Source organism: Podarcis raffonei, chromosome 12 (assembly GCF_027172205.1).
Source record: "Podarcis raffonei isolate rPodRaf1 chromosome 12, rPodRaf1.pri, whole genome shotgun sequence".
Classification (NCBI taxonomy): Eukaryota; Metazoa; Chordata; class Lepidosauria; order Squamata; family Lacertidae; genus Podarcis; species Podarcis raffonei.
The window spans coordinates 42,451,793-42,476,420 of NC_070613.1; the positions used below are offsets into that span (position 1 = coordinate 42,451,793).

Consider the following 24,628-nt stretch of genomic DNA (forward strand, 5'->3'; position numbering starts at 1 on the left):
GACCCAGGGGGGAGAAAGTGGCCAAGCTGGTTGGGCATAGTTGCAGCAAAGAGTGGTGGACAGAGATAAGGTTCAGCACCTTTTCACCACTTTTCTGCTCCAAACAATTCCTCCCTGAAACAGTTTTCTCTAACAAAAGTGCCCATCTAGATTTTATCACACACGTGTGCGACATTTAGGATAGCTCAGAGTACTTAGTTCTACATTTCTCTTTCCAAAACCTTTTTTTAAAAAGGCATTCTTTTTATAGGTCTACTACCCAATAAAACAACCAAGCTATCCGAAACATCAGCCTTGAGCAGAAAATCAAGGTGGGTCCAAAGTCGGGTGATCCAATAGCCTTTCCACAGCCAGTTTAAGGCCTCTTTAAAATAAAGACAATGCAAGCTGTTTTCCAATCCATGAAACTATTCATCAAGACATAATTTTTACCTTAACTGTGCGTCTTCTCCTGTTCATACACACATTTTAATCCATGTTTTCCAGTTAATATTTGAGGAACATTTAATAGGGGGCAAGGCTAATCAAATGCTGTGGCTAAAGGTCTTCAAATAAAGGTAGGAATAAAGGAGACAAATGAACACAGTCACTTGCCTCTGAAAATCTAAACGCCTGGCTACTACCATTCTTTGTACTCACTATTCTGCCTTCTGTAGCTTCTCCAAGGAGCCCTCCAAAAGTGATTACAGGAGACATACAGGCACAGTATAGGAAAAGAATCGAGGCCAGGCACTGCAGACTTAATGCATCCTTGAAGTCACTCAAGAAAAAAGGTGCTTTCCTTTTGATGTCAAGTATCAAACCACCAAAAAGCCTAAATAGGTGAGATGAAACTCGTCAAACTGTACACTAAAGGACTCCAGAACGCTTAAAACTATGGGATACACAAGACTGACAGTGCAGATTTTTTTAGCACAAAGTAGCCTTATTTCATATACTCCAAACCTATTGACAATTACAAACTGCAAATGTACCATTTTAATCTACTCATTTTCAGTACCTAAAGTAAACTTAGTTGATATTCTGTTTTTAATGCTGGCAGATAATTTGTGTATAATGGGCTAGACATTGAAAAAAGCTTGGAAAATATTCAGTATCCCTACCTGAATGTAACATTGATCAAGATATTTTACATCTAACATCTGCTGAAAATCTGTAGGACTTCTGTTTCGCTGCATTTGCTCTTATGGACCAGCCACCCCTCTTAATTCTTTTTAGCAAAACATACTTTTATGCAACCCACAGCTTTGTGGATATTTTAAAACTCCATGTGCATGGTCTGTACTTCCCACAAAAGTGGTCATTAATGCTCTCGTTAACAGATGGGAGTAGATGCAACAGAACAAAATATTTCAGATTTGTGTTAGTCTCAGTTCAAAGTGTTTGGCATTTATTCCTTAAAGGTTTTACAAATTGTCCTAGCAGTGCTATGTAAATGATCCAGGCAGCTTACAATAATATTAAGAAATGCAAAAATATACAGAAGACAGTAATATCAGAACTGTGCTTACACTGCACTAAAAAACTCAAAATTCTGCACTTCAGTCCCCCCCCCATACATCTTTAAAACCATCAGTTGGCTCTTGCCAACCCATGGAAATAACTCTCTTTCTCATCTCTGAATTGTGACATTTTACCATGCATGACACATTCACTTTTCAGCCTCTCTTTGAAATGTTAAAGATCCAAAAGTTATTTTTAATAAAAAAACTGAATGTTCTCAGGGTGACAAATTCTGCAGCCAGTACCAAGTTCTGTGCTTATACCCAGGTTGCACTGAATTGTGGAATATATACAGCTCTGGGCAACTAATTAAAAGGCAGGGGTTCTATACAGCAGCAGAAAGTATAAAGAGAAATCTCAAAATATTTAAGGAAAATGGAAATAAGCGTCAAACATTTGATAGGACTGGTATACCGGATTCAAAATATATTGGGAATAATTAACCTTGGTCGCAGAAAAATATTCTTAGAAAGAAAGCCATTTGAATCTCCATTAAAATAACTATTACACAAGAAATGTGTCTATGTACATTTTTATACTCACAGAGTGTAATTAAATTAAAAAATAAAAGTACAGTATGCTATCATTTTTGTGCATTTCAATAACATTCCTCAAAAAAGTTATTCAAATTGTTTAAGGTGAACAACTTTTGTGAAAAGCCATCTAAACGCCTTAAATCTTTCATTTTTCATAGCTACCCATTAACTGTATTTGATAAAGCTTACTGATTTGTAAATCTGTAGTCAGATACATATTCAACAGTTGTTTTTTAGTGAAGAGAAATTTCAAATTGGCAAAGAGAATTTTCTTTAAAAATGGCTTCTTCTATCTCAGAAAGTTTTTCCTTTCTGTGAATTCTGCCAAGAGGGACGATAGGGGACATCACTAATGTTTCCATGTCTAGGAAATCACTGTGGTTTTTCTTTACAAAATCTTTTGACTATCTAGCCCACTATATACAACTTTTGGTTTTTAAACCATAGCTATGGCAAACATAAGACTTTGAGCACTGTTCCAGTTTGAAAATAAATTTGGGTAAGGCATCAACACATTCTCTATTCTTCCCCGAAGCGTACTGAAGAATACTGCCATAGTATTAAGTGCCTAAAACAGGCCAATGTATTAGGTGGAAACTAAACATTATGAAATGTATATTCTGCAAGTCTCTAAAGCAGTAAGGATTTAGATTTCTACTTCTTTAATATTGCTAGAATTTAAGCAAACACCACACACCTTCCAGTCCTCTGTAGTTCAGGTCCAGCATGATGGCCTTCTTCAAGAGACTCTCCAGGAGAAGCAGCTCCATTTGGAAATTTAGGTATCTTCCGTTTTTCCTGTATCAAGGAAATGCATGAAAAGATTGCATTAAGGTCAGACCACAATAGCAAGCACAATTTCAAGCTCTCTCCCTCGCACCTAAGGAAAGGCCTACACATTGAGCATGTGATGCTATTTTCCTGCCAAACTCAAAAAGTATTTTTCAAAAAGCAGCGTTAATTATTCACTGAGAAATTATTCTGCAACACTTAACATGGCTCAGAGAGAAAAATCTTTTGATTATTAAAAACTTTAAGCTATCATTAACTATGCAAGGAGATAAGTTCACAAGAGGGAAAAACCAAACTTTTTGCTTCATTCTAAGTAATGATTATTTTTGTATCAGAACAGCTGATTAGCATGGCATTATCTAGGGAGAAATTCTGTACACAGAAACCATTTAGTTTAAAAAAAATACTATTTGCAGAATTCGCTTCATCAAAGCAACTAGACACATTCAATTCACTGTTTAGTCCATCCTGTATCATGAGCTCAGGATAATCAAACACACTTTGCAGCGTTCAGATACTGAACATAGCATGTTTTCCTTCAAAGTTAGGAGCCAACATTTAGCCACCTCTCTCAAAAGGATTAGCAGTTCTGTGAAGTGGTTTTCAGTTTCAACCAGCACTTTTTCATTCTGTGTGTATCTCATGCAGTTTTGACATTTTTTTAGCTGTTTGCATATCCCACCTATGTCCTGTCACACCACTACACTCTTTTACGGTGCCCTTCACTAGAAAAGTTCTTACCTGAGAAGGAACACTTTTGGGTGGCTCAATTCGAATAGATGGATCCCACTCTCCTGGAGGCAGAACTGTTACTTGATCTAAAAATTCATCGATTCCAGAGAGCAGATCATTTCGGTCTTTAGCTTTATAAGCAACATCATGGAAAACCTTTATAAAATATATACACACTTATATTTGATTTCCTGACATGGTGAAACTCTTCTCTAAGAGGCTGGAAAGGCATCACAGTTATTATTTTAAAAGGCTCAAATAAATAACTTGTTTCTATACTCAGTTCTACATGCAAATATACCTATGATCAGCTTTCAAATGCATGCTCAAGACACAAGTTATGTGTGTGCACTTATGTACACATACACCTGTTTGCACGGACAATGACATTTCAAGCCTATAATATTGATATTTAAACATAATAAGCATCTGTCAAAGTTTCAGAGTAGCAAGGAAAGGAAAGTTCATAAAGACTGCAGTCCTATACACACTTACATGGGAATATGTCCTGTTGTAGCTAACATGCATAGGATTGTATCACGCAAGGAGGAAGGAACAGTGAAAAATCTAAGAGCATTACTGTGAGATGTATATAGCTGTCAGATTTCACAAAAGTGGTGCTTTCATTTAGTAATTATTTCACACACGGCTTTAGGAATTTATCAAAAACGCAACATGACACATTTCACTGCACCATCCATAAATTCATGCTTATGGTAAACATACTCGTTCCATAGCTATTTCCTTCAATCACCATATATAATCATTAGCCATGCCAAGTTCTACTTGAATGAAGATCCCATTCAGATTTTAAAGTGAATACTTTGAACAGATACAGGATGCCTAGTACTCACGTCATCTGTCATAAGTGTTGCTATTGATCGACCAATCTCATGGTATTGCGGCGCTTTGCCTGCTGGACCCAGCAAAAGAAAAAGAAATCTGTGGAAGAATGAAACAGACTACAAGAAATCAGACATTAGAACTATGATAAGCTGAATTTTTTAGCATCAGTGATCAGTGAAGATATGTCAGGTGCTGTGAGAAAGCATAAATATGGAACTGGAAGGCTGCCCAGTGTCTAACTCAGTTAGTGGCAGCAGATTACTATTTCCATTTATTTTTTTAAAATGAAATTAAAATGTACCTACAGTATTTCACACTGATGCACAAAGTAACAAACAACAAGAAGGAGGTGGCAGCAAAGGAAGTATTTCTCAGTTAAGAATTTCTGCCTGAAAAGCTTAAGAGTCAAACTGTATTATACAAATACAAAATTCCAGCTTTATTATATGTAAGATTTTCCTTACCGGGTAGGAACAGGAACTTCTGTAAGGCCTGAGAGAAGTACAGCGGGGGCCAGCCTCACAAAAGCAATAATTGGTCTCTCCAAAAAATCCACTTCTCCCACCAACACATTTGATGCCTCTGCACCTATGGGAATCTTCCTCATAAAATTCATATCTACCTATTTACAAGGATTAAAAATAGCTACTTAGTTTACAGTTGATTAAAGCTAAAAGTGTTTCTAAAGCTAGGATTAATTGTATGTGACTCTGTTGTGAACAGAACACTATGGTGTGGCTACAGGAACAAATGTGTGTCAGAAGAAGCTTCCGAAATACATTTATAATGTAACCATATCTGCACACATTGTTGCATGTTTTAGTATAAATATTTAAACACAACTACTTTTTTAAAAAACAGTTTTTATTATTGGTATCTACAAATATCACTAAAAAGTCACTGCAGTTATATACAAAGTTGTTTCATTTTATAAAATCGGCCTGAGGGGAAAAACTAGTTTTGGAGAAGTATTTATTGATACATATAAGGTTTATTAATAAATTAATTGTGCAAACTGTGTATATAATTACAGAAGAATACCACCATATTGTACAGCACATGAACTATTGGTTCACATACAGACAGATACACAAAGATCACTGAAACTAAGACACCAGTTACACAGCTATCTAGGAAATAAAACTTACAGCTGGCCTCTTGAGTCCCACACCAAGTGTGCCACAACTACAGTGCCAGGAGGCAGACTCCTGCCCAACAGGAGACAAGGCAGGTGCAGAGAAGAATAGGCCAAGTAAAAACACAAAAACTGTGATAGAGGAGCAGGAATAGTGGCATCTGCCATGATTAACTAAAATGTAAGTTAACTTCGTTTACATTTAATTTACAAGATGCACATTCACAGACAACTTTTAAATTAGTAATTACATTGCTCAACTGAATTATATAAAACAAACGGATGCAATCTTGTCCCTCTGCAGGTTTAAATACAGAAAACTAGGAGGAGGAATAGTGCCTTAAATGCTTCAAGCAACAACAGAAATGTAGGCTTATATATTGTTTCCAGGAAATAAAATATACACCGCATTAAAACCTCCACTGCAAGATAGCATTCATTCCAATACTAAAGGATTCAGTTCTGCACACTTGAACTCAGTCCTAAAGTGTCGGTTTTAGCAGCACTGGCACATACCAGGCTTCCACTGCCGCAACTGGACTGTGACCAAGTAGGGTACAACCCTGCTACAAAAGGCATAAGGGAATAGTGGCTGGAAAACAAAATCATCCATACGGCTGCACAACTCTTGCTATCTCTAAGCATACCAAATGTAGCCAGAGATTTCCAGGAAGAGTTCTCTACCCTGTTTCTGCAGCTGGCCAATAATAAATGAGCTGGTGATGCAGAGGCCATGCTAATCCAGGAGCACTACAAAATGTGTTCAGGTATTAACTGGTTATTGGCATAAGAGGCAGCTTGGGATAGGGGACATACTAGAAACCATGACTAAAACAAACCCTGGTCATTGTTTGTGGCTGTAGGAGATTTCCTTGGTCATTTATATAGGAAGTAATGTACAGACGTCAGCTGCTAATCCTACAGTCCAGAAAATTATGGAAATATGTTCATAATTCTTAATTTCTTTCTAGGAGTCATTACATAGCTGTCACAAGTAACTTCAAATAAGCAAACAAAAAAATCACTTAGAATTTTTGCTTTTAACAATATACTAATAATGATCTTAAACCCCAAATAAATAAACAGCTTTACAATGCACAAAGCTCTCTCTCTACTCTCTAAATGACATAGATTACCTTGCTGAAATCAACAGTGCTGTTTTCTCTACTTCCCCCTGTTCCACTGCTTTTAAGTTCTCCACTTTTTCCAATGTCCAAATTACCGGGTGCAGATTGTGGCGATGCAAGAAGTCCTACAAGCAGAATATACAGGGCCGTTCAAAATTACATCAGTAGAAAACAGACTTAGTTACACAATGACAGTGGCAGCTTTCTAAAAGCGAATGTGGAAGTTAATAAACAAAAGGTGCATTAGTATCAAAAATGCCACACAAACAAGTTATTTTCTTCTGAAAAACAATGAACACTTGTTAAAAAGTTGAAATTAGATGTTGCCTAAATGATGGCCTTTTGCAAAATGCACCAGAACAAAAATGTGTTATTTTTTAAAAGAGAACATAAGAATGTGTGTCTAACCACCAATGCTTTTGTGTGTGGATCGTGCATCAGAGGGATGTCATACTTTCTATGAGTCTGAAAAACCACAAAAACATACTTTAGAATACCTAGCAAAACACCTAGCTTGTTACAAGACTGGCCTCAAGATTACATCTATCTTCCATTAGTCAACACTAAAGCATATTTTAAATAGGATTTGACCCATGATCCTAAGAATTAATTTCAGAACCTTGGCCTAGTCATGACAAGATGCAGATGGGGCTACCAAAAAATCACAGAATCACAGAGCTGGTATATAGCACAGAGTTCAATAAGCCACTGCAAAAAAAAAAACCCCTCCTCTTTGTGCAGAAACAAACAGTCCACATTAGGAACATTAAATAAATAAATGTAAAAGAAATTGCCTCAGCTGGTTCAGTCTTGCTTCCAACCCTGCTTTGGAACTGTGATGGTACTTATCATCCTCCAACAGGATTGCCCAGTATATCAGAAACTAGACAAGAGAAGTGTGATCCTGTTGGTTCTGCTTAACGTCTCAAGCGGCTTTTTATGTTCCTGGGGCTGGTGACACTGCTTTACAGTATCCCTGGTCCTTTCTAGCAGGCAAGTCTCAGAAGGTGGTATCTGAGGGGTACTGCTCAATTCCATGGCCACTAGCTTACGGTAAGCCACAGAGTTACAACTTGTCCCCAACATGTTGAACATCTACAGAAACACCACTGGAGGTTGTTGATTAGGACCACTGAGGCATCATTATGGTGGGAACAACCAAAGATCTTTCTTGTAAATGGTATCACAATACTTCATTGTTGAATCAACTTCACTGGCTCCAAGTCTGTTTGCAAGCTCAATTCCAGATGCTGGTTATTTTCTTTATAACCCTAATTAGTTTAGACCAGGAAACTTGAAGTACCCATTTCTCTAATACAAGGCTTCCCACTTAACTGGAGTGTGTGGGAGGGTGTTTTCTGCAAGACACTACCGTTGTAAGTTGGGAATGCAAGAGAAGGCTTTCTCTGCAGTAGGAGAGCAGGCTAGCAAATGTACTCTAGGACAATTGCTTGCCCGCTCTTAGTTACACTACTTCATACTAAATTATCATTATTTCCCTTGCATCCTATTCTAGTGGAATCCAAGTTCAGAAAACTTAGAGGACTGTTTTATGCAGTGTGTTGTCTGATCCCAGACAGTGCCAATACCTGCAGAGCAGATTATCTATTTACTGAAAGACACAATTCCATGGAAATCTACAATGGTCATATCTTCTCACATGAGATAACAGAAAGCTCAGTGTTTAAATTAATCTAATATATCAAAGTGCCCCCAGATGACAGTAACCAAGAAACAGAGCAACAAAGGAAAGCAATTGAATAAAACAACCTCAGAGAAAAGCAATAATTTCAGGATATGGCTTACAAAGCATCTTCAAGCTGCGTCACACTTTACACAGCACTGCAACAAAACGTGAGTCAGAGAGAAAGAGAGAGATGTTTAGTCCATATTTGCAGGGGACCTACTTCTGTCCAAAGTAAAAAAAAAATGTACATTCGACTTTGCAGTTCAAAGACTTTCAGAGCGTTTAACCCTAAATATATACATACTTTACATTTACATCCCAGGTCTTAAAACAACTGATTGCTGGTTACTGATTGCTACAATAGCCTGAAAAAATAATTTGCTATACACCAACACACATAATCAGATGTTAAGCTCCTAGCTAAAGTAGTCAATCTTCCTAGTCTCAACCTCTGTGCAAAAAGCTACTGTGCAGGACAGGAGACTGATGCAAGAGGTCTCACGCAGGAAGTGAATAAGACCAGAACACTGAGGACTGCAAAAGGCATCCACATCAATCTTACAGGTATAAAGTGTTGCTGTAACCAATGGAGTTTAGAGTTCAAGTACACTAGCAACTGACAGCTCTTACCCATTTAATTCAGAAAAATTAAATGCCCCCTTAGCTGTTGCACAATCCTCTCCTTGTTACAATTCCTAAAAGGGGGCTGGCTACAGTTAAAGTGGCCCTTCTCAAATTAAACAGGAAAGAACTGGTTTATTACCCTGAAGTAGGAATTTCAAGTTGGCTACAGCATGTTACTGTGTTTTCAAAGCACAGACCATAATTTTTAAGGTAACTGGCATCTTCTGGTGCTGAAGTATACATCACCTACTATAAATTACGAGGTTTAAAAAGTAGTAAAAGGCCACCATTTGGTATCTTAGTTTCAAGTTTATAATGTATAACTCGCTTGTTTCTTTCTTATTTTTTAAAGGCAGAAGCACTTGCTGAATGAATTCCTTTTGGTTATGAACACAAAAAGTATGGAGAAATACTCAGATATTTCATTGCTTTCAAATGTGTTAATACTTGTGTTAATATTTCAGTGTCAACTCCAGTTCGTAATACTGACTAAAGTATCACACAAGAAAATATCACACAAGAAGAAATGAAGCATGCAAACGAGTGACAGACTGATATACAACTCATGATTGCTCAAGCTGTGTGATAAAAACTTTGCAGTGGACGTGATTCAGCTGCAGAAAGCACCACACATGGACAATTTGAGTTCAAATAGTTGCCTGGTATTATGTCACTATTATCCTCTGTCGTCTTCTCCTCGCTTTCCTGAGCTTCTAAATCCTCCTCAGGTGGATGAATTACTACTTTAGGGATATCATCACTAGAAGGAGACACTAGGAGTTCAGCACCCTGGTGCTCAGCTGGTGGTAAATTTGTGGTTCCCTTGTGACTGCACCTAGGACTGGAAGGTGGAGTGCTTTGTGGGGTAGGTAAAGGGGTTGCGCTCCTTGAGACGGCTGGAGATCCAGGAAGAAGGTAATTGAGAAGAAGGGATAAGCGATTCTCTCCTCTCAGGGAAATATTTGAGGCAGAGAGACCAGCTCGTAAAGAGTGGCGGGAGGCTGAAAGGCCTTCCCCTGAGGTAAAACAAATAAAGTGATAAAAAAAATGTTCAGCAGGAAGACAAGTTATTCATATTTTATATAACAAAACTCTAAAAACACAAAACATCACTCAGTCATAGGTGAGATAAGACTTAAGCAAAACATAAGAGCTAAGCAGAATTTTCGATGTTAAAAAAGTCAGCTTATATGTACACATATCTACAAAGTAAGGAAGGAAGGAAGGAAGAAAGGAGAAATATATTACTGGTGACTGCTTAAGATCCCGAGAGAATTGAGCAAAACATCTAAGTGCTATGCTTATGATAAAGGAATCTATATATATTAAAGCAGACATATAAGCACCTTCTGCAAAACAAGTTCTGGGAGAAACAAGAAAGTGCAGTACCTGAAGTATAACATGCAAAATAAAAACACAGTCACTATCCTGACCTAGGATGTCAACAGTATGTGAATCTTTGTTTTTCCTACTTTAAAAACAAGTCACCACAGGAAGGTATGGAAGAAAAATGCTAGGATCAGGGCCTCAAAAGACTCTGTATCGATTACAGGCTCCTAATAATAATGCAACAGTTTGCTGTGGAACTACCAAACTCAATATCTTTAGAGGCAGGTTTTATCAAAATCAGCAATTTGAAATATACATACATGAAAAGTCAAATATGTGATAATTCTAATTAAGAGTATAGATAGCACTATAAAATGAGATACACATTGATTACCTGAAACTACCTGAGCAGTGACTATTTTTTTTTAGCATCAGAAACCACACCAACAGAAACGAAACACCAAATGTGAGAGCCACTCAGTAAATAAAAAGCACACTATCAGAATATCCTATAATGATTCTATATTATAAGCAAATATAAACACATGCACATACAGAGAATAGCAAACAGGAGAAACCAAGGCAATCGTTTAGATAAAAAGCAGTGTGGTTTTCCTCACCAAAATATCATTTATTGATTATTCCTAAAAGAAAAATGGACTTATTATAAAATTCAGTAGCATAGGCATAAAACAGGAAGAGCCAGAAAATAGAGGAGGTATATAATAAAACAAGACACAATATTCATAAGCCTTGGTTTCACAAGCATCTATCCATATATTCAGTAGTGTAAGCACAGTTCTCAACTCTTACAGATCAAAAGGCATGAAGACAAAGTCACTAATTCTACAGACAAATGTTTACTCAACTCCTTATATATCAGGAATGAATTATGAACTTGTTTTCTTCAAGTGTGCTGACTTTTCTCACATCTCTGCATTAAATTTGTTAAAAGTTAAAACAAACGGAATGCCATGACTTATCTCACCATTTCTTTCAAGCAAGAGAGGGTCAGAATGTTTCTTGCCTATATCTGCAAAGGATCGGACAAGGGGAATCCGATTAGTGAATTTTTTTTCATTCTGATGATGGTGCCTCTTCAGAAGAGCTTCTCTGACATTGTCTCTCATAGATTCATCCAGGTGACCAGAAGCTATCATGTTATCCAATACCATATCTATAGAGAGAAAAAGATTAAATGAAAAATATAGTGACCTCCTGAAGCTGATTTAAGTCAAATTCCACATTATGAGCAATCTGTAAGACTTTCCTTTGGTAAATGATGATTCTGGTTAAAGATTATAAAGCAAGCATTTGCTAAACAATGCAAAGCTCCTGCGAGATCTCATGATAGAATCCCAGAGTCCATGCGCTGAGCAGAACTTGCCCAGTATACAAGGCAGAGACATTAAAAGCTCTTTCCGTGCCAGCAAAACCCAGCACAAAAAGAGCTTTTAAGCTCTCCGCCATGCATGCAATTAATTGGTGCAATTTCAACCAGCTGTCTTTCAACCGCACAAGGTTGAAATAATGCAAGTGAATTGTGCACAAGATGCAATCATACTGTATACAATGTGGTCCTTATTTGGAAATGTCCAGATTTCTTCTGAATGAGGCACATTTTTGCTTAGATTTAATCCCAAAACTTAAAATTGCTGCCAACAAAATATGTAGCAGAGTGACAGAATAAGCAACAAAGTCCTGCAATAAACCCTCAGGCTGGAACCATCTCCCCCAGTGAAAATACCCCAGTCGCGGAGAGGTTCTGGTTAAGATGTATGCTAACACACTCAATAAAATTATTTTTTTGTGTTACAACATTATGCTACAGAAAATTAAAGCAAGTACAACGTGTAGCATAGCCCTTATCTGCTAATGAAACACAGTTAATCAGCAGGACTTTTAACTTCAAGCATTAAGTATAATGGTGGGTATTTTTTGCCTTTATTGTGCTTCTTTCTTAGATAGAATAACTGAAAAGCTGCTTTGTTTTGTTGTTTTAGTACTAGATCTACACAAGCAAAATTTTAAAACTCTTAAAGGAAAATTGGCTGTAACCTGCTATTTCATCCAGCGTACTGGCTCTCATATCCAACATGACTGTCCCGTTTAAGATACAGCTTCTCAGTTCAAAGAGACTGTGCAGAGACAGGGTAGCCACATAAGGTTTGCTCCACCTATCACCACCATCTTCAACATCTTCTTCAAATTTTAGCCATCTGAAACGAAAATACACTGAGCTACATTCACACTAACAAGTCGATATTTTTCAAAATACTGCTATTTAAACACAAAAAAACCTTAATAAAAACTATTTTTAATTTTAAAAAACTCTGCTATTTACAATCTATGTATTTCTTGAGATGATTCATATACCGCTCTTTGCACAGGCCCCAGGGCAATTTACAACAAAAAGAACTAAATAAGAATACATAAAATCTCTCATTGGGCCCTGCTTCTCACAATCTTCTTTCCATACATTCTATAATTTAAGTGTTTGCTTTTATTAAAATATTTACAGTACAATCATATTCTTTCCTAGTCAGACGTAAGCCGTGCTAAACTCACTAGGACGTACTCCTAGGTAAAAGAGTACAGGATTACAGCCTCATTTATCCTTCATTTATCAACCACCCTACCACTTGACACCAGCACCCTTATATAAAAGTGAGCAATATCTTTAAAAAAAAAAAAGCAGTAGTATCAACAGCCGCGGAGCTAGGAGAAGTATGCTTAGGTGTTAAGGAATACTTATCAGGCACTTCAAACAGATTTCACATGTTTCCACTTGTCTTAATGTAAACTGGAGGGCCAAATCTCTTTGTGCTGTAATCATCAGTGAGAGAATTTGACGAGGAATATTCATTGGTTACCTGGCAGTTTCTTTCCATTCATATTCTTCTCCTTCTCTAAAGCAAAGTTCATCCATTTCAGTGAATAGATCGTGGGGAATGTGTTCTTCATCATCATCCTCGGTACCCAGGATAAATTGTACCCTCTGGGATGGTGTGTCTTGATGGAAATAAGATTGTGAGGGGCACATCTTAGTTTAAGGTTTAGATTGTCAAACTCTTACCTATACCATCACACTGCTAAAAACAAAAAGACAACCACTGATGCTGGAAGTGGAAGAGAAGTTATTTTTTAACACCAACTTTCTAGAAAAATAACACCATCTATTATTTAGATTTTAGCTCCCCATATTCCAGTGGTTCTTAGTGGGCAATGAATGTACATGAATACATACAGCTAATTTGAAACAAAACAGAGCACTGTTTGCAGAAACTCTGCAATGGCTAGGTCTCACTGAGATCAGTCGGACTGCAGCATTTATGAAAGAGTGCCCATACAATACACACTCCAGGAATCTGTCTTGCACAAATGGATCCCATGATCAGGGTCTCCTTTTGTGCACAGGCATGTGCTAGTCCCTGGTTTACAAAGGTTTTATGAACCATTGCCAAACATACATGAGGCAAAGACTCACTGGTGCACATGTATAACCTATTTCCCTTGGCCATATATAAGCAAGATTCTTTAAGCTGGCTCACATTAACATTAAACCATGATTCTCTTCACGCACTGCCCTCTCTTACCCTTGTATGCTTTGACTGAGATTCTTACACTGCAAGGGGCTGGACTAGATGACCCTTGGGGTCCCTTCCAGCTCTGCAATTCTATGATTCTACACATCTACCGTGAAGGTAGTATATGGTCTTGAGCAAACTGTGCTTCTGTACTAGCAATATACAAAATTTGTAGAGAGAAGAATGACTGCTATGTTTGTAAATACAGGAACATTTGAAATGGTACTTAATCTTTACGCAGAAAGATTTCTTTACAAACAGAAATCATAACCGGCATAGAAAAACAGACAAAAATCCTTAACAGATAAAGGAGATTATCATGGTTTGAGAATGAAATAAAGCCTCTTGTCCCAGTACCAAGATTTCCAAACTTGATTTGAGTCTTTTTAAAGGCTCAAAACACCCAAGTAGTGATGCGTTTTCATTTTTGATTAACTCATTTCTAACCTATTAACCTTCTAGCAAAACCTTCCACTGAACAAAAATGGCAAAGGGAGCAAAATGCATTTGGATGTTAAATGGGAGTACATACATTTAGCTCCATGTCTTTCCATGATCATAGTCACAACAATTGTCATGGATTAAACTGGACATGATCCTTTTCGGGGGGGGGGAATCCAGGGATATTAACTATTTAAAATATATATATGAACAATCCAGGCAGAATGCATATTCTCCTGAATAATACTGAATGTTTGGTTAAGTTTGTTATATGGCTTTAATCTTGCTGCAGTTTTGAGTGCATTAATAAATTGAAATTCACAAATCCAAATTCCTGAACTACTTCCTTATGGATATCAGACTCTCTCCATCATACAACTTCCTCCTTTAACATTACAACACTCATGTTATGCAATGTTTCCCCCTTTTCTCTCTTTACATTCATTTCATTATCTGTAGTCATGTACATTTCTTGTATTTAACACAAAAATCAAGTTAGCAGCCACGTAAACATTTCTGAAACCCCACCATTTTCAAGGCTCTATATTAGAAAACAATTAAAAAGTTCTGAATCTAATCTGACTAGCCACTGACCAGATGTAATAATTTTAAGATTATGTAGCACAAGAACAGAGTGCAAGTTCTTGACGTAAAAAGTTCATAAAGAATAATAATGAGGCAATAAGCTCTGTGAACATTGTATAAACACAGGCAACTAACTAATGTAATTTCTCTGGAACATGCCCATAAAACCCTACCATGCTGTCAATTCTACTCTTCTTAAAAATAAATAACCAAAAACTGTGTTTTACTATATTGCTGCTTAAAGCACAATGAAAGAACTATCTTTTTTTTTTTACCATAGGATGGAGATTCTCGCCCATCTTCTTTGTCAGTTTCCTTTTCTTTTCTTCTTCTATGATGCTTATGTCCACGGTGCCTATGACGTCGTCGACCCTGCTTTCCAAAGGGGACGTGCACACCAATATAAACAGCTCTGTGACCTTAACCAAAAATGTTATGAAACATATTAGGCATATCAAGCAGACAACCACAGACTACCTAATTGGCTTGAAATTAGGATTGGGACACTTGTTGTACTATACAGTACACATGAATTATCCAAAAGTTGACAAAGAGCCAATCCTGCTATTTGAGGAACATTGTAATAATGTTCTATTTACAAGAATTTGAAGGCAACAGAGAAGTCCCAATTTGGCACAAATGGATTTTCTTTTTTTCATTATCAGGATAGAAATAAAAACATCTTCACCGATTTTTGAACATCTAGACCCCTTTCAAGAAAAGGTTTGAACTCCTTAAAGGACGTACCAGCTCAGAAAATGAATTTGGTACAGAATAATGAGATATGTAAAGGACTTCAAACATCACCTTGCCCAACCACCAATAGATAAAGGAAAGCTGCTGCTGCAACATCCACAGTAGTTTGCCAAACAGCACATAGTAATAACGTCATTAATGGTGTAGTTTTAGAATTTTTGTAGATGTTCACTACTTATTCCATTTATTACACTATTATATAAATCACATACTATGAAAACCATGTGATAATTGGTAATCTCTTTACTATCTTAGGCTACCACAATTTCATTTTCTAGACAGAAAAGGCAGGCTTTTACATTTCCAAGTACTGAAATCTGAATACAGTACTGGGCCCAAACTAGATACAATAAGATGTTCCCTTTCTCCCACAGTGTTTTTGTTGAACTGAAAGTGGCCTCACAGCTGCAAAATGACACGGAGAAATATTAAACAGGATCTCCTTGCCCCATCCTTCTATTCTGAATATCTGGAAAAACTCATGCAGTTTTTTTAAGAAAAAAACCACATCAGTTTGAGGCTCAGGTGGCCTTAGTGGCATGGAGTGCCTTCCATCAGCTTCAGCTAGTAGCCCAGCTGCCCCTCTATCTGGACAGGAATAGCTTATCATTGCCTATGCTCTAGTAGCATCTAGGTTAGATTACTGCAATGCGTTATATGTCGGGCTGCCTATGAAGACAGTTCGGAAACTTCAGCGGGTACAGAATTCAGCAACCAGCTTGCTCACCAGAACAATATAGTTTGAGCCTATTACACCGATCCTGGCACGACTGCACTAGCTTTTAATTAGTTTCCAGGCCCAATTCAAAGTGCTGGCTCAGGCACAATTCATCAAGGACCACCTCTCCACATAAAAACTGATCCAGACCCTGTCATCAATTTGAAGCCCTTCTTCATTTGCCTCCTCCACAAGAGGTCCAGAGGGCAGCAACATGAGAATGGGCATTTTCTGCAGTGGCTCCCCAAGAGAGGCTCACCTGGCACCTTCAAAAACATTCATCTTCTCACAGGCTCTTAGCTAGTGAAACTTGGGGGGGTATTGTTTTTGTTACTATGTTTATGTATTTTTGTGTTTTTATGTTGTAAACCGCCTTCTGATGCTTCGGTGAAGGGTGGCATAGAAATTTAATAAAGAAAGAAAGAAAGAAGGTGGTGGAAAGCAGCACTGAACTCGAACATCTAAACTGGCCTGTAATGAAATTGTCAAGACCATGTGTGCTATGGTCAATGTCTATCACAATTAATAAACCGGTGTCGGTTGGAACACAGTCAAAATTGGTATTCTTCTCAACTTCAAAGCAAGTGATTTAGAACTTGCTGTAAGCCTCACCTCACTGAATTGTTGCATGTTTTTTTAACTAAGTCTAGGTCAGAAAGAGAGTCCTGTTCCCAGCTGCAACTTGCCATCAGTTCGACATCAAACCTGGCTTCTAAGTCAAATGCAGGATGTTCAACTTCACTGCAATTTAAGCAGGAAGCAAACTTGATCACACCCACAGTTGAAAGAGAAAGAAAATAGACATTGAAAAGTAAGAAATTTACACAGGAACACTGTAGAGGAACTGGTGTGGGGGTGGGGGTGTAAGAATACATCACAAATAAATCTACTTGGGGAAAGGTCTACTAGAATGGCATGTTCCAGATGAATTTAGATAATCCTAACTCAAGTTTAAGGAACCGAGATATAAATGAGCCTTTTGCCTGTATACACAGCCTGTTCTCTCTTCTCCCCTTCGTAGTGGCCACAATGAAATAATTAGAAGCATCTAATTAACCATAGTATCCCCTTAATCAAAAACTTGAAACTACTTCTACATTTCACCGAAGCATACTGCAAAGAAGATATGATGCCCAATGTAGTCTCTGGGTATGTGGGAGAGAGGGGGGATGGAGGGGAAGAAGAACATCATGCATATGTAAAAATATTAAGTAATTCCATTAACTTCCATGGTCTCAAGTCATATAAAAAAAAAATCCTTATAGTCCAAAGGATACAGCTGAATTGTTAAATGACCTTCAGAAACCCCACTTCCACAATGGCTGTGCCATACTAATCCCAAGCAAAGCTTGTTACCGAATTAGCTTAATCCAATACTCAACAGCATTAATAGAATGAAGGACACTAAATTTAGTATACATAGCTCCAGAGACAGTTGTTTGGTTTAATCAGACATGACTTTATCCAAGCTTAGTTGACAAAATCCACAAATGGTATTTACCAGTTAAGGTCATTAATGGTGTCACTTTAAAATTTCTTAAAAGGTGCTCACTACTTATTCTACTGTATATACTCAGACCACACACCATGGAAAACTTATGTGCTCACTACTTATTCTACTGTATATACTCAGACCACACAAAATGGAAAACTTAGGATATTTAGAAAATAAACAAAATACATTAAAGGCAATGCCAATCAGCCGATTTTAGCACAGCATCAGAATACACTTTAAAAAAAGCAATTCACTACTTTTTATCCAATAATTTTATATTATTACTTTATTATACCTGTAACTTAGTAATGTGCAACATAAAATCTTATATTTTAAAAAAACACCCAGAAAATTATTACGCTGACAAAGGATCCTCTCATAAAAAAAACCTCTACCTTCTCTGGCAACTCAATATTACAATTTTATTCTTGATTTTATTCATTCAGATATATATAATACCTCTTTTGTAAACTCTAGCTTCAATGGAGCCTACTTGAAACAATTTTTGCTTAAAAGTGCAATCTAGCTTTGGCATTTTCTTACACATGTTCAAGGATTTCTCCATTATGCTAACATGTTAAACCTACATACACAGAGAAACGGAAGAATATTTTGCTGTCCAAGAGCAGAAATCCAGATTGAAAAGTCTGCCACTATTATTAAGAACAGAGTTTATAGTATCACATATCCGAGATAATAGAACTATTAAATGTAAACACGGTTACACCTGGCAAAGAGAAACCTAAGTGAAGCTAAGTAAAAGTCAAGTGCAGCCCCCTCTTCTTAATGAGCTTTGTTTGGACTTATGCCATGGAAAAAGCAGATGGCACAAGCCATCGTTTTTCAAGGATGCATCAGGAGCCAAATTTCATAACATAAGCAAATACTAGATGACTGCTCACTTCACAAAATGGCATCATTGTCTTCTGTCCAACTAACATCTTCAAGTTCTTTGCGTGAAGTGTTCTTAGTAAAGTGTGTGCCCGAGTTTGTAGACAGCTTTCACTGTTGCACAGTGCAAGTCTCTTAATTAGATTTCTTCCTGTACGTATAGCATACTCTCTTTTACATGGTTACCTGTATAAGTTTGTTTCTCTTCCACAACCAGTTACAAATATTTTCAACATATTCAGCAAATCATAGAGAGCTTAAATCAGTAGCTATCCTAATACCCTTTAAACCATTCAACAAGCACATCCCAAGCACAGCACAACTGCAGGGATACTCTCTGACCCCTGATTCTACTCCAAACTGGAGATGATTGCAGGAGGGGGGGGTTTGGTGTTGTGCTCTCTTGAGGTTCTCAGAGCACCTCAAATCCTGTCTCTTTCACTAGAAAGGATGGCTAAGCATAGAGCTAGAAAGGAGAAAGTGTAATTGTACCTGACTTCATCTTGCATATTGTATGCAATGCACACTAACAACTTAGGTGGAAATCCCAGGCATGACTTCAAATGGCATTGATGCAACCATGCCAAACCAGATAACACAAGTGCAGCACTAGGATTCTAACATGTTTTACTTTTGAACTTGGGAAAAGTAACAATCCTAACGAGACTGAAAAAATATACTTACTTTCTAGTTCTTCTTTCTCAAAGTTTGTGTTGATAGTAGAGCTGATTTTGCCCGTATCCACAACAGCTTCTTCATCATGACCCTAAAAAAGACAGAGCAGACATCCAGTTTAACACTATAATCACATCTACATATTTATGTTTCCATTTTATAAATGACTATGACCAAAAAAATTAAAATTGCTTGTCATACCATCTTCAGAAGGTTAGGAACAACAGAGAACACAGGGTTATTTTCTGGAACTGCATATTTTAGTATAATTTTTTAGGCAAGTCATCATGTTGCCCAGAAAGCCTGAGTGGAATGAAAACCAGTTTTACACCCCATTTTCAATTGCCTGCCATAGTCCAACTTAATAGTTTTGTGTAAGCTTGTCTAGCGTGTGAAAACAAGAGTTACTGAGTAACAGACTGTGCATCTTCTATAACAGGGAAGGGAAACTACCATGATTCAAAGGAAACATTAAAAACTTTGAGTGAAAACAAGCTTCACAAATATATCCTCTTTTTCAAGCTGTGCATTTAGCAGACACATTTTTATAATGACCCTAAAAAGGCATTATGTTACACATAATCTCTCTCTCTTTTTACTTCTGCCAAGTTAAACATTAAATCCATTTCCGTATTATGGATTTTGTAGCTTAAATCTGCATTAAAGTGTTTTCCATTTAACTACTGGCTTCCAACATTTTTTAAAGAGTTAAGCTGTAGATATTTCTCCTTCCAAAAACCTAAGAAGTAGTTAGCAATAGTGTAGCATTGCAGAGACTTAAGATTCTGAATGGCAAGTGGGAGGAAGAGAAAGAATCATACTCAAAAAATCCTGAAAGCCAAGAGGCACAAAATCTACAGTTCCAATCACGGCTTAGCCAAAAACTCATTGGGCAGATTTACGCAAATAACTACCTCTTTGCATCAGGCCCTTAAGGGGATGAAGTGGGTTCAAGACAACCCATAAACATTGAAAGGTTGCAGGGCTGCACAAGCCATCCCTGTCCCTCCTCCCATACTGCTAATGGGCCTGGCGGCCACATACCCCCATCACAAATTTGGGGTAAGTGAAAAATAGTCAATATTGATAAATAGGGCCTGATGAGCTGCACCCAAGGGTACTAAAAGAGCTTGCAGATGTAATCTCAGAACCTCTGTCTATAACCTTTGAGTATTCCTGGATAATAGATAAGGCCCCTGTGGACTGGAGGTGGACAAACGTTGTTACCATCTTCAAAAAGGGGGAGAAAGAAGACACAGGTAACTACTGACATAGATACCAGGTCCTAGAATAGATAATTAGAAAGTCGGTCTGTGAGCTTTTAGAAAAGAACGCTGTGATTACTAAGACTCAGCACAGGTTTCTCAAAAACAAGTCATGCCATATATATATAGAGTGCATTCCACTCTAAGGCAAAAATCCTGCTTGTATCATATAATGTTGCAATAGAAACTGCTAAGATGCTCAGAATATTTCATTTATTTAGTGAGTGGATGACTCTCTAGACCATGGGTGTCAAACACAAGGCCCGCGGGCCAAATCCGGCCCGCCAGACCTCGTCATGTGGCCCGTGGCATCAAGGGCGAGGAAGCGAGCTTCTCGTCCTTTTTACTGGTCCCGACCCAGATTTTAGGGTCTGCACTCCGGTGGAGGCTCTCTGCCTTTCTAAAAAGTGACCCACGCGAACAGCCTTCCCTGCCTGCTTGCAGACAGGGCTCCAACCGACACGCCCCGTCGGCGCTGCCTACTGGCGGGTCCCGCAACTTTCGCCTGCCTCGCGGGCCGGGCAGAGGCTTTCTGCTCGCTCGGTCCAGTCCGGGGCTCGCTGCAGAGGAGGCAGTCCCGCGAAGCCGAGCTCGGAGCCGGCTGCCTCTGCCCCTTGCAGCCTCCCAGGCGCGGCAGCTCGAGGGGGCGGGTCGCGCGTGTGGCAACTTTTGGAGCCCAGGAGAGCCGCGGAGGCAGGGAGCGAGAGCCACTCTTGGAACGCCGCTCGCTCACTCGCTCGGGCCGCAAGAAGAGGCCACTGCGGCGCTGCAGCTGGCGAGATGGCCAGGGGCGCGGGCGGCGGGGCCAGGCGCTGGCTGGGGGTCTGGTGGGTAAGTAGCGGGGCCGGCAGGCGGGGAAGGGAACAGGGGAGGCGAGTGGAGAGTGGGGACCTGGCGCAGGTCCTGCCACAGGCGGCGTGCCCTGGCTGGGCTGGGAGAGGCGAAGCTGCTGCCGGTTCAGCTGCGCAGAGTGGGGTGGAGGGAGCCGGGTGGGCGGGCGGTGTGCCACACCGCAAAGCAGGGGCGCCTCCCACCCCGAAGAGGACCGCGCCGGCATCTGGGCGGCTGGAGCAAAGTGGGAGCCTGCCAGCAACTTGGCTGCGGGAGCCTGGCTATGAAACACCGCTCCCCTCCCCACGCCAACACATCGGCTTTCTCCAGGCCGGAGGACTTGGCAGATAGCCCCCTCCCCGGGAGCAACTGCAGCAGCTCGGGGCCCCAGCAGGACATCCTGGCCACCTGTGCCCGCAGTGCCGCTGGGGCTCCCTTGCAAGGAAGAAACTGCTGCTGTCCAAACTGCAGCTCCGTATCCTCCGACTCCTGAGTGTGGCGGCAGGGCAGGGGGAGGCAACATTTGCTTCTGCTCTGCTCTGTTGGGACAGGCTCCTGTCTCCTCCCCCTTGGAGCTCCAGTCTGCCTGGAAGCCCATCTCGTCATCTTTTTAAAAAATCATTATTATTTCTTCTTCTATTCTTATTTAAAATCGTACTGGAATAGATATATTAAATAGTGTATAGGTTCAAGACAACACACACCAGTGCCTAAGGAAAAATAACTTTGATAAAGTCCTACAGATACAACCGGCCCTTTGAGGGTGACCAAACTGCTGATGCGGCCCCCCGATGAATTTGAGTTTGACACCCCTGCTCTAGACAGTATTAAGAGAACAAATCCTTGCTCTCAGGAGCTTACAGTCTAAAATGTGACATAAGGGAGACCCCACTAGAAATAGAGGCTATGCCAAGGGTGGGCAAACATTGAGGGCCATATAGATACATATAGATATAGATAGATGGATAGACAGATACACACACAGAGAGAGAAATTCTTCCCTTCATTACTACCTCTCTCTCTCTCTCTCTCTCTCTATATATATATATATATATACACACACACATACACAATAACTAAGCCTTAAGTATAATTAAATTATTAAATGCAGAGTCTTCCCCTCATTACTACCTCTATTTCCAGCATTTTTGCCTTAGAGTGGAATGAAGTCTTCTCTACAAAAGATAAGATTCTTTTCTTCTAGAAAAAAACCGTCATGAGAGTGCATCTTGCAAATACTGCTAGATACCCCTAAAAGGAGAAGGCCAGAAAAAAAGTTCATTTTTAGGTTACATATAAAGTTATGACATGATTCACAATCATGACTGCATGCTTGGTAGTGTCACAAGAGAGAGAATTCTTGGTGGCTGCTATTTTCTTCTCTTAAGAAAATAGACTGGCTCCCTCCTGGTTGTCCTTCCACCAGCAGATGAAGACTTCGTTGTTCTAACAGGCCTTCAAAAACAAATTGCTTTTAATGAAAAGACTGGTGCCATGATGTTTTTATTATAATTATCAGTACGGTTTTAATATATTTTATATATGCATATAATTTTTAATTCTATCAATTATTTGTGTTTTCATGGTTTTTTTCCTATGTGTTTAGTAGCTCTTATTTTTATCTGCAAGCCACCTTGAGTCCCGTCAGGGAAGAAGACAGGTATAAATAAATATTTTTTTTTATTTTTAATCGAAGTCATCTGCTCATACCAGGAGATGAGAACGTGTGACCCTCCAGATATTGCTAGACTACAACTCTCATCCTCTTTGATCACTAGCTATCTAGGGCTGCTGGATAACTGGACTCAACAGCATTTGAAGAACTACAGTCACCATTCTTCCATAGGCTATGGTATCGCCTAAGAAAAGTTTTAATTATGTAGCATTTTTAACTCTTGTGTGCATTCAGATTAAAATGTTTTTATCTATTAACTTTTAAACTCCTACCAGCTTTTTTATGGTTTAAAAAACACAGCACACAATTAACTACTTTTTGCCCCATACCATTGATGATCATTAATGTTCTGTGGCACATGTATCAGTGTGTCTGGCTGCTAACCAGAAGGTTGGTAGTTTGAGCCCACCCAGGGATGCCTGTGGACAGGATTCCTGCACTACCAAGGGTTGGATTAGATGACCCTCGGTGTCCTTTCAAACTCTACAATTCTATGATTCTTACTATTCAATGCTAAAGCATTTGAGAACTTTAAAAACAAGTAGTGCAAGGTTCAAAACAAGATCTCCTTAATGTACTTTGGACAAATACTAAAGTACAGGTACCTCTGGATGCGAATGGGATCCGTTCCGGATCCCCGTTCACATCCTGAAGCGATCACAACCTGCATCTGCGCGTCGTGATTCGCCACGTCTGCGCATGACGTCATTTTGAGCGTCTGCGTATGCACAAGCGGCGAAACCTGGAAGTAACGCATTCCGTTACTTCCGGTTCATTGCGAAGCACAACCCGAAAACACTCAACCTGAAGCTACTTTAACCCAAGGTATGACTGTATATTAAGGTTAGATGAGGGGTGCATAAAGCACCACAAATTTAAGATGGCCACAACTACAGCCAACCAACCACACCCTAGGCCATCCCCAACCTCTCTCACCACCAAGGAAATACAGCAAGCGAATAGTAAGAGAACCCATATGTGACGCTGAAACAAAACCCCACGTACACTAAGAAGAGAAGCATTGCCACCCCACCCCACTCACCATTTCCCCCTTTCCCTCTCTTTTCTTCCTAACCTAACACTGTATGCAATACTAAAGTCTCATAACAAATGAAACTGATCTGTAGAAAACACAACTTGAAAAAAGAGACAATGCATGTATTTTTGTGAACTAAGAAATCTTTAATAAAAATATTTTTTTAAAAAAAAGATGACCACAACTAAGTGGAGCCAATGTTGAGACATTACCAAATGATGAAGTTGTCTTATTAACTCAGAGAAGGCAAAAACAGCCTACTTAAATTCTCGTTTCAGGTTGGAGTCATAAAAATGTTCTAATTCAGGAGGAAGGACTGAAGGCTAAATATTTATCAGTTGTATGGTTCCACAAGCTTTTAC

At 38.9% G+C, this 24,628-nt stretch overlaps 1 protein-coding gene across 11 annotated transcripts in view; it reads right to left on the reverse strand.

The window, feature by feature from the left end:
* SLC4A7 (solute carrier family 4 member 7) overlaps positions 1-24,628 on the reverse strand; it is a 61,917-nt gene that overhangs the window by 18,565 nt on the left and 18,724 nt on the right. For 7 of the 11 annotated variants that reach the window (XR_008333018.1, XM_053410564.1, XM_053410559.1 and 4 more), the window contains 12 exons: positions 19,469-19,550; positions 15,200-15,343; positions 13,185-13,323; positions 12,370-12,530; positions 11,300-11,488; positions 6,681-6,796; positions 5,558-5,617; positions 4,874-5,031; positions 4,418-4,505; positions 3,573-3,719; positions 2,737-2,837; positions 640-814 (listed from right to left, as the gene is read on the reverse strand). Coding sequence is in view for 10 of the 11 variants with exons in the window: in XM_053410564.1 (XP_053266539.1) it covers positions 640-814; positions 2,737-2,837; positions 3,573-3,719; positions 4,418-4,505; positions 4,874-5,031; positions 5,558-5,617; positions 6,681-6,796; positions 11,300-11,488; positions 12,370-12,530; positions 13,185-13,323; positions 15,200-15,343; positions 19,469-19,550 (1,560 nt within the window). In the remaining variant the exon portion in view is untranslated. Of the gene's footprint in view, positions 1-639; positions 815-2,736; positions 2,838-3,572; positions 3,720-4,417; positions 4,506-4,873; positions 5,032-5,557; positions 5,618-6,680; positions 6,797-9,641; positions 9,999-11,299; positions 11,489-12,369; positions 12,531-13,184; positions 13,324-15,199; positions 15,344-19,468; positions 19,551-22,686; positions 22,807-24,628 lie in introns of all 11 variants that reach the window. The other 4 variants (XM_053410565.1, XM_053410562.1, XM_053410568.1 and 1 more) reach the window with 3 other exon arrangements.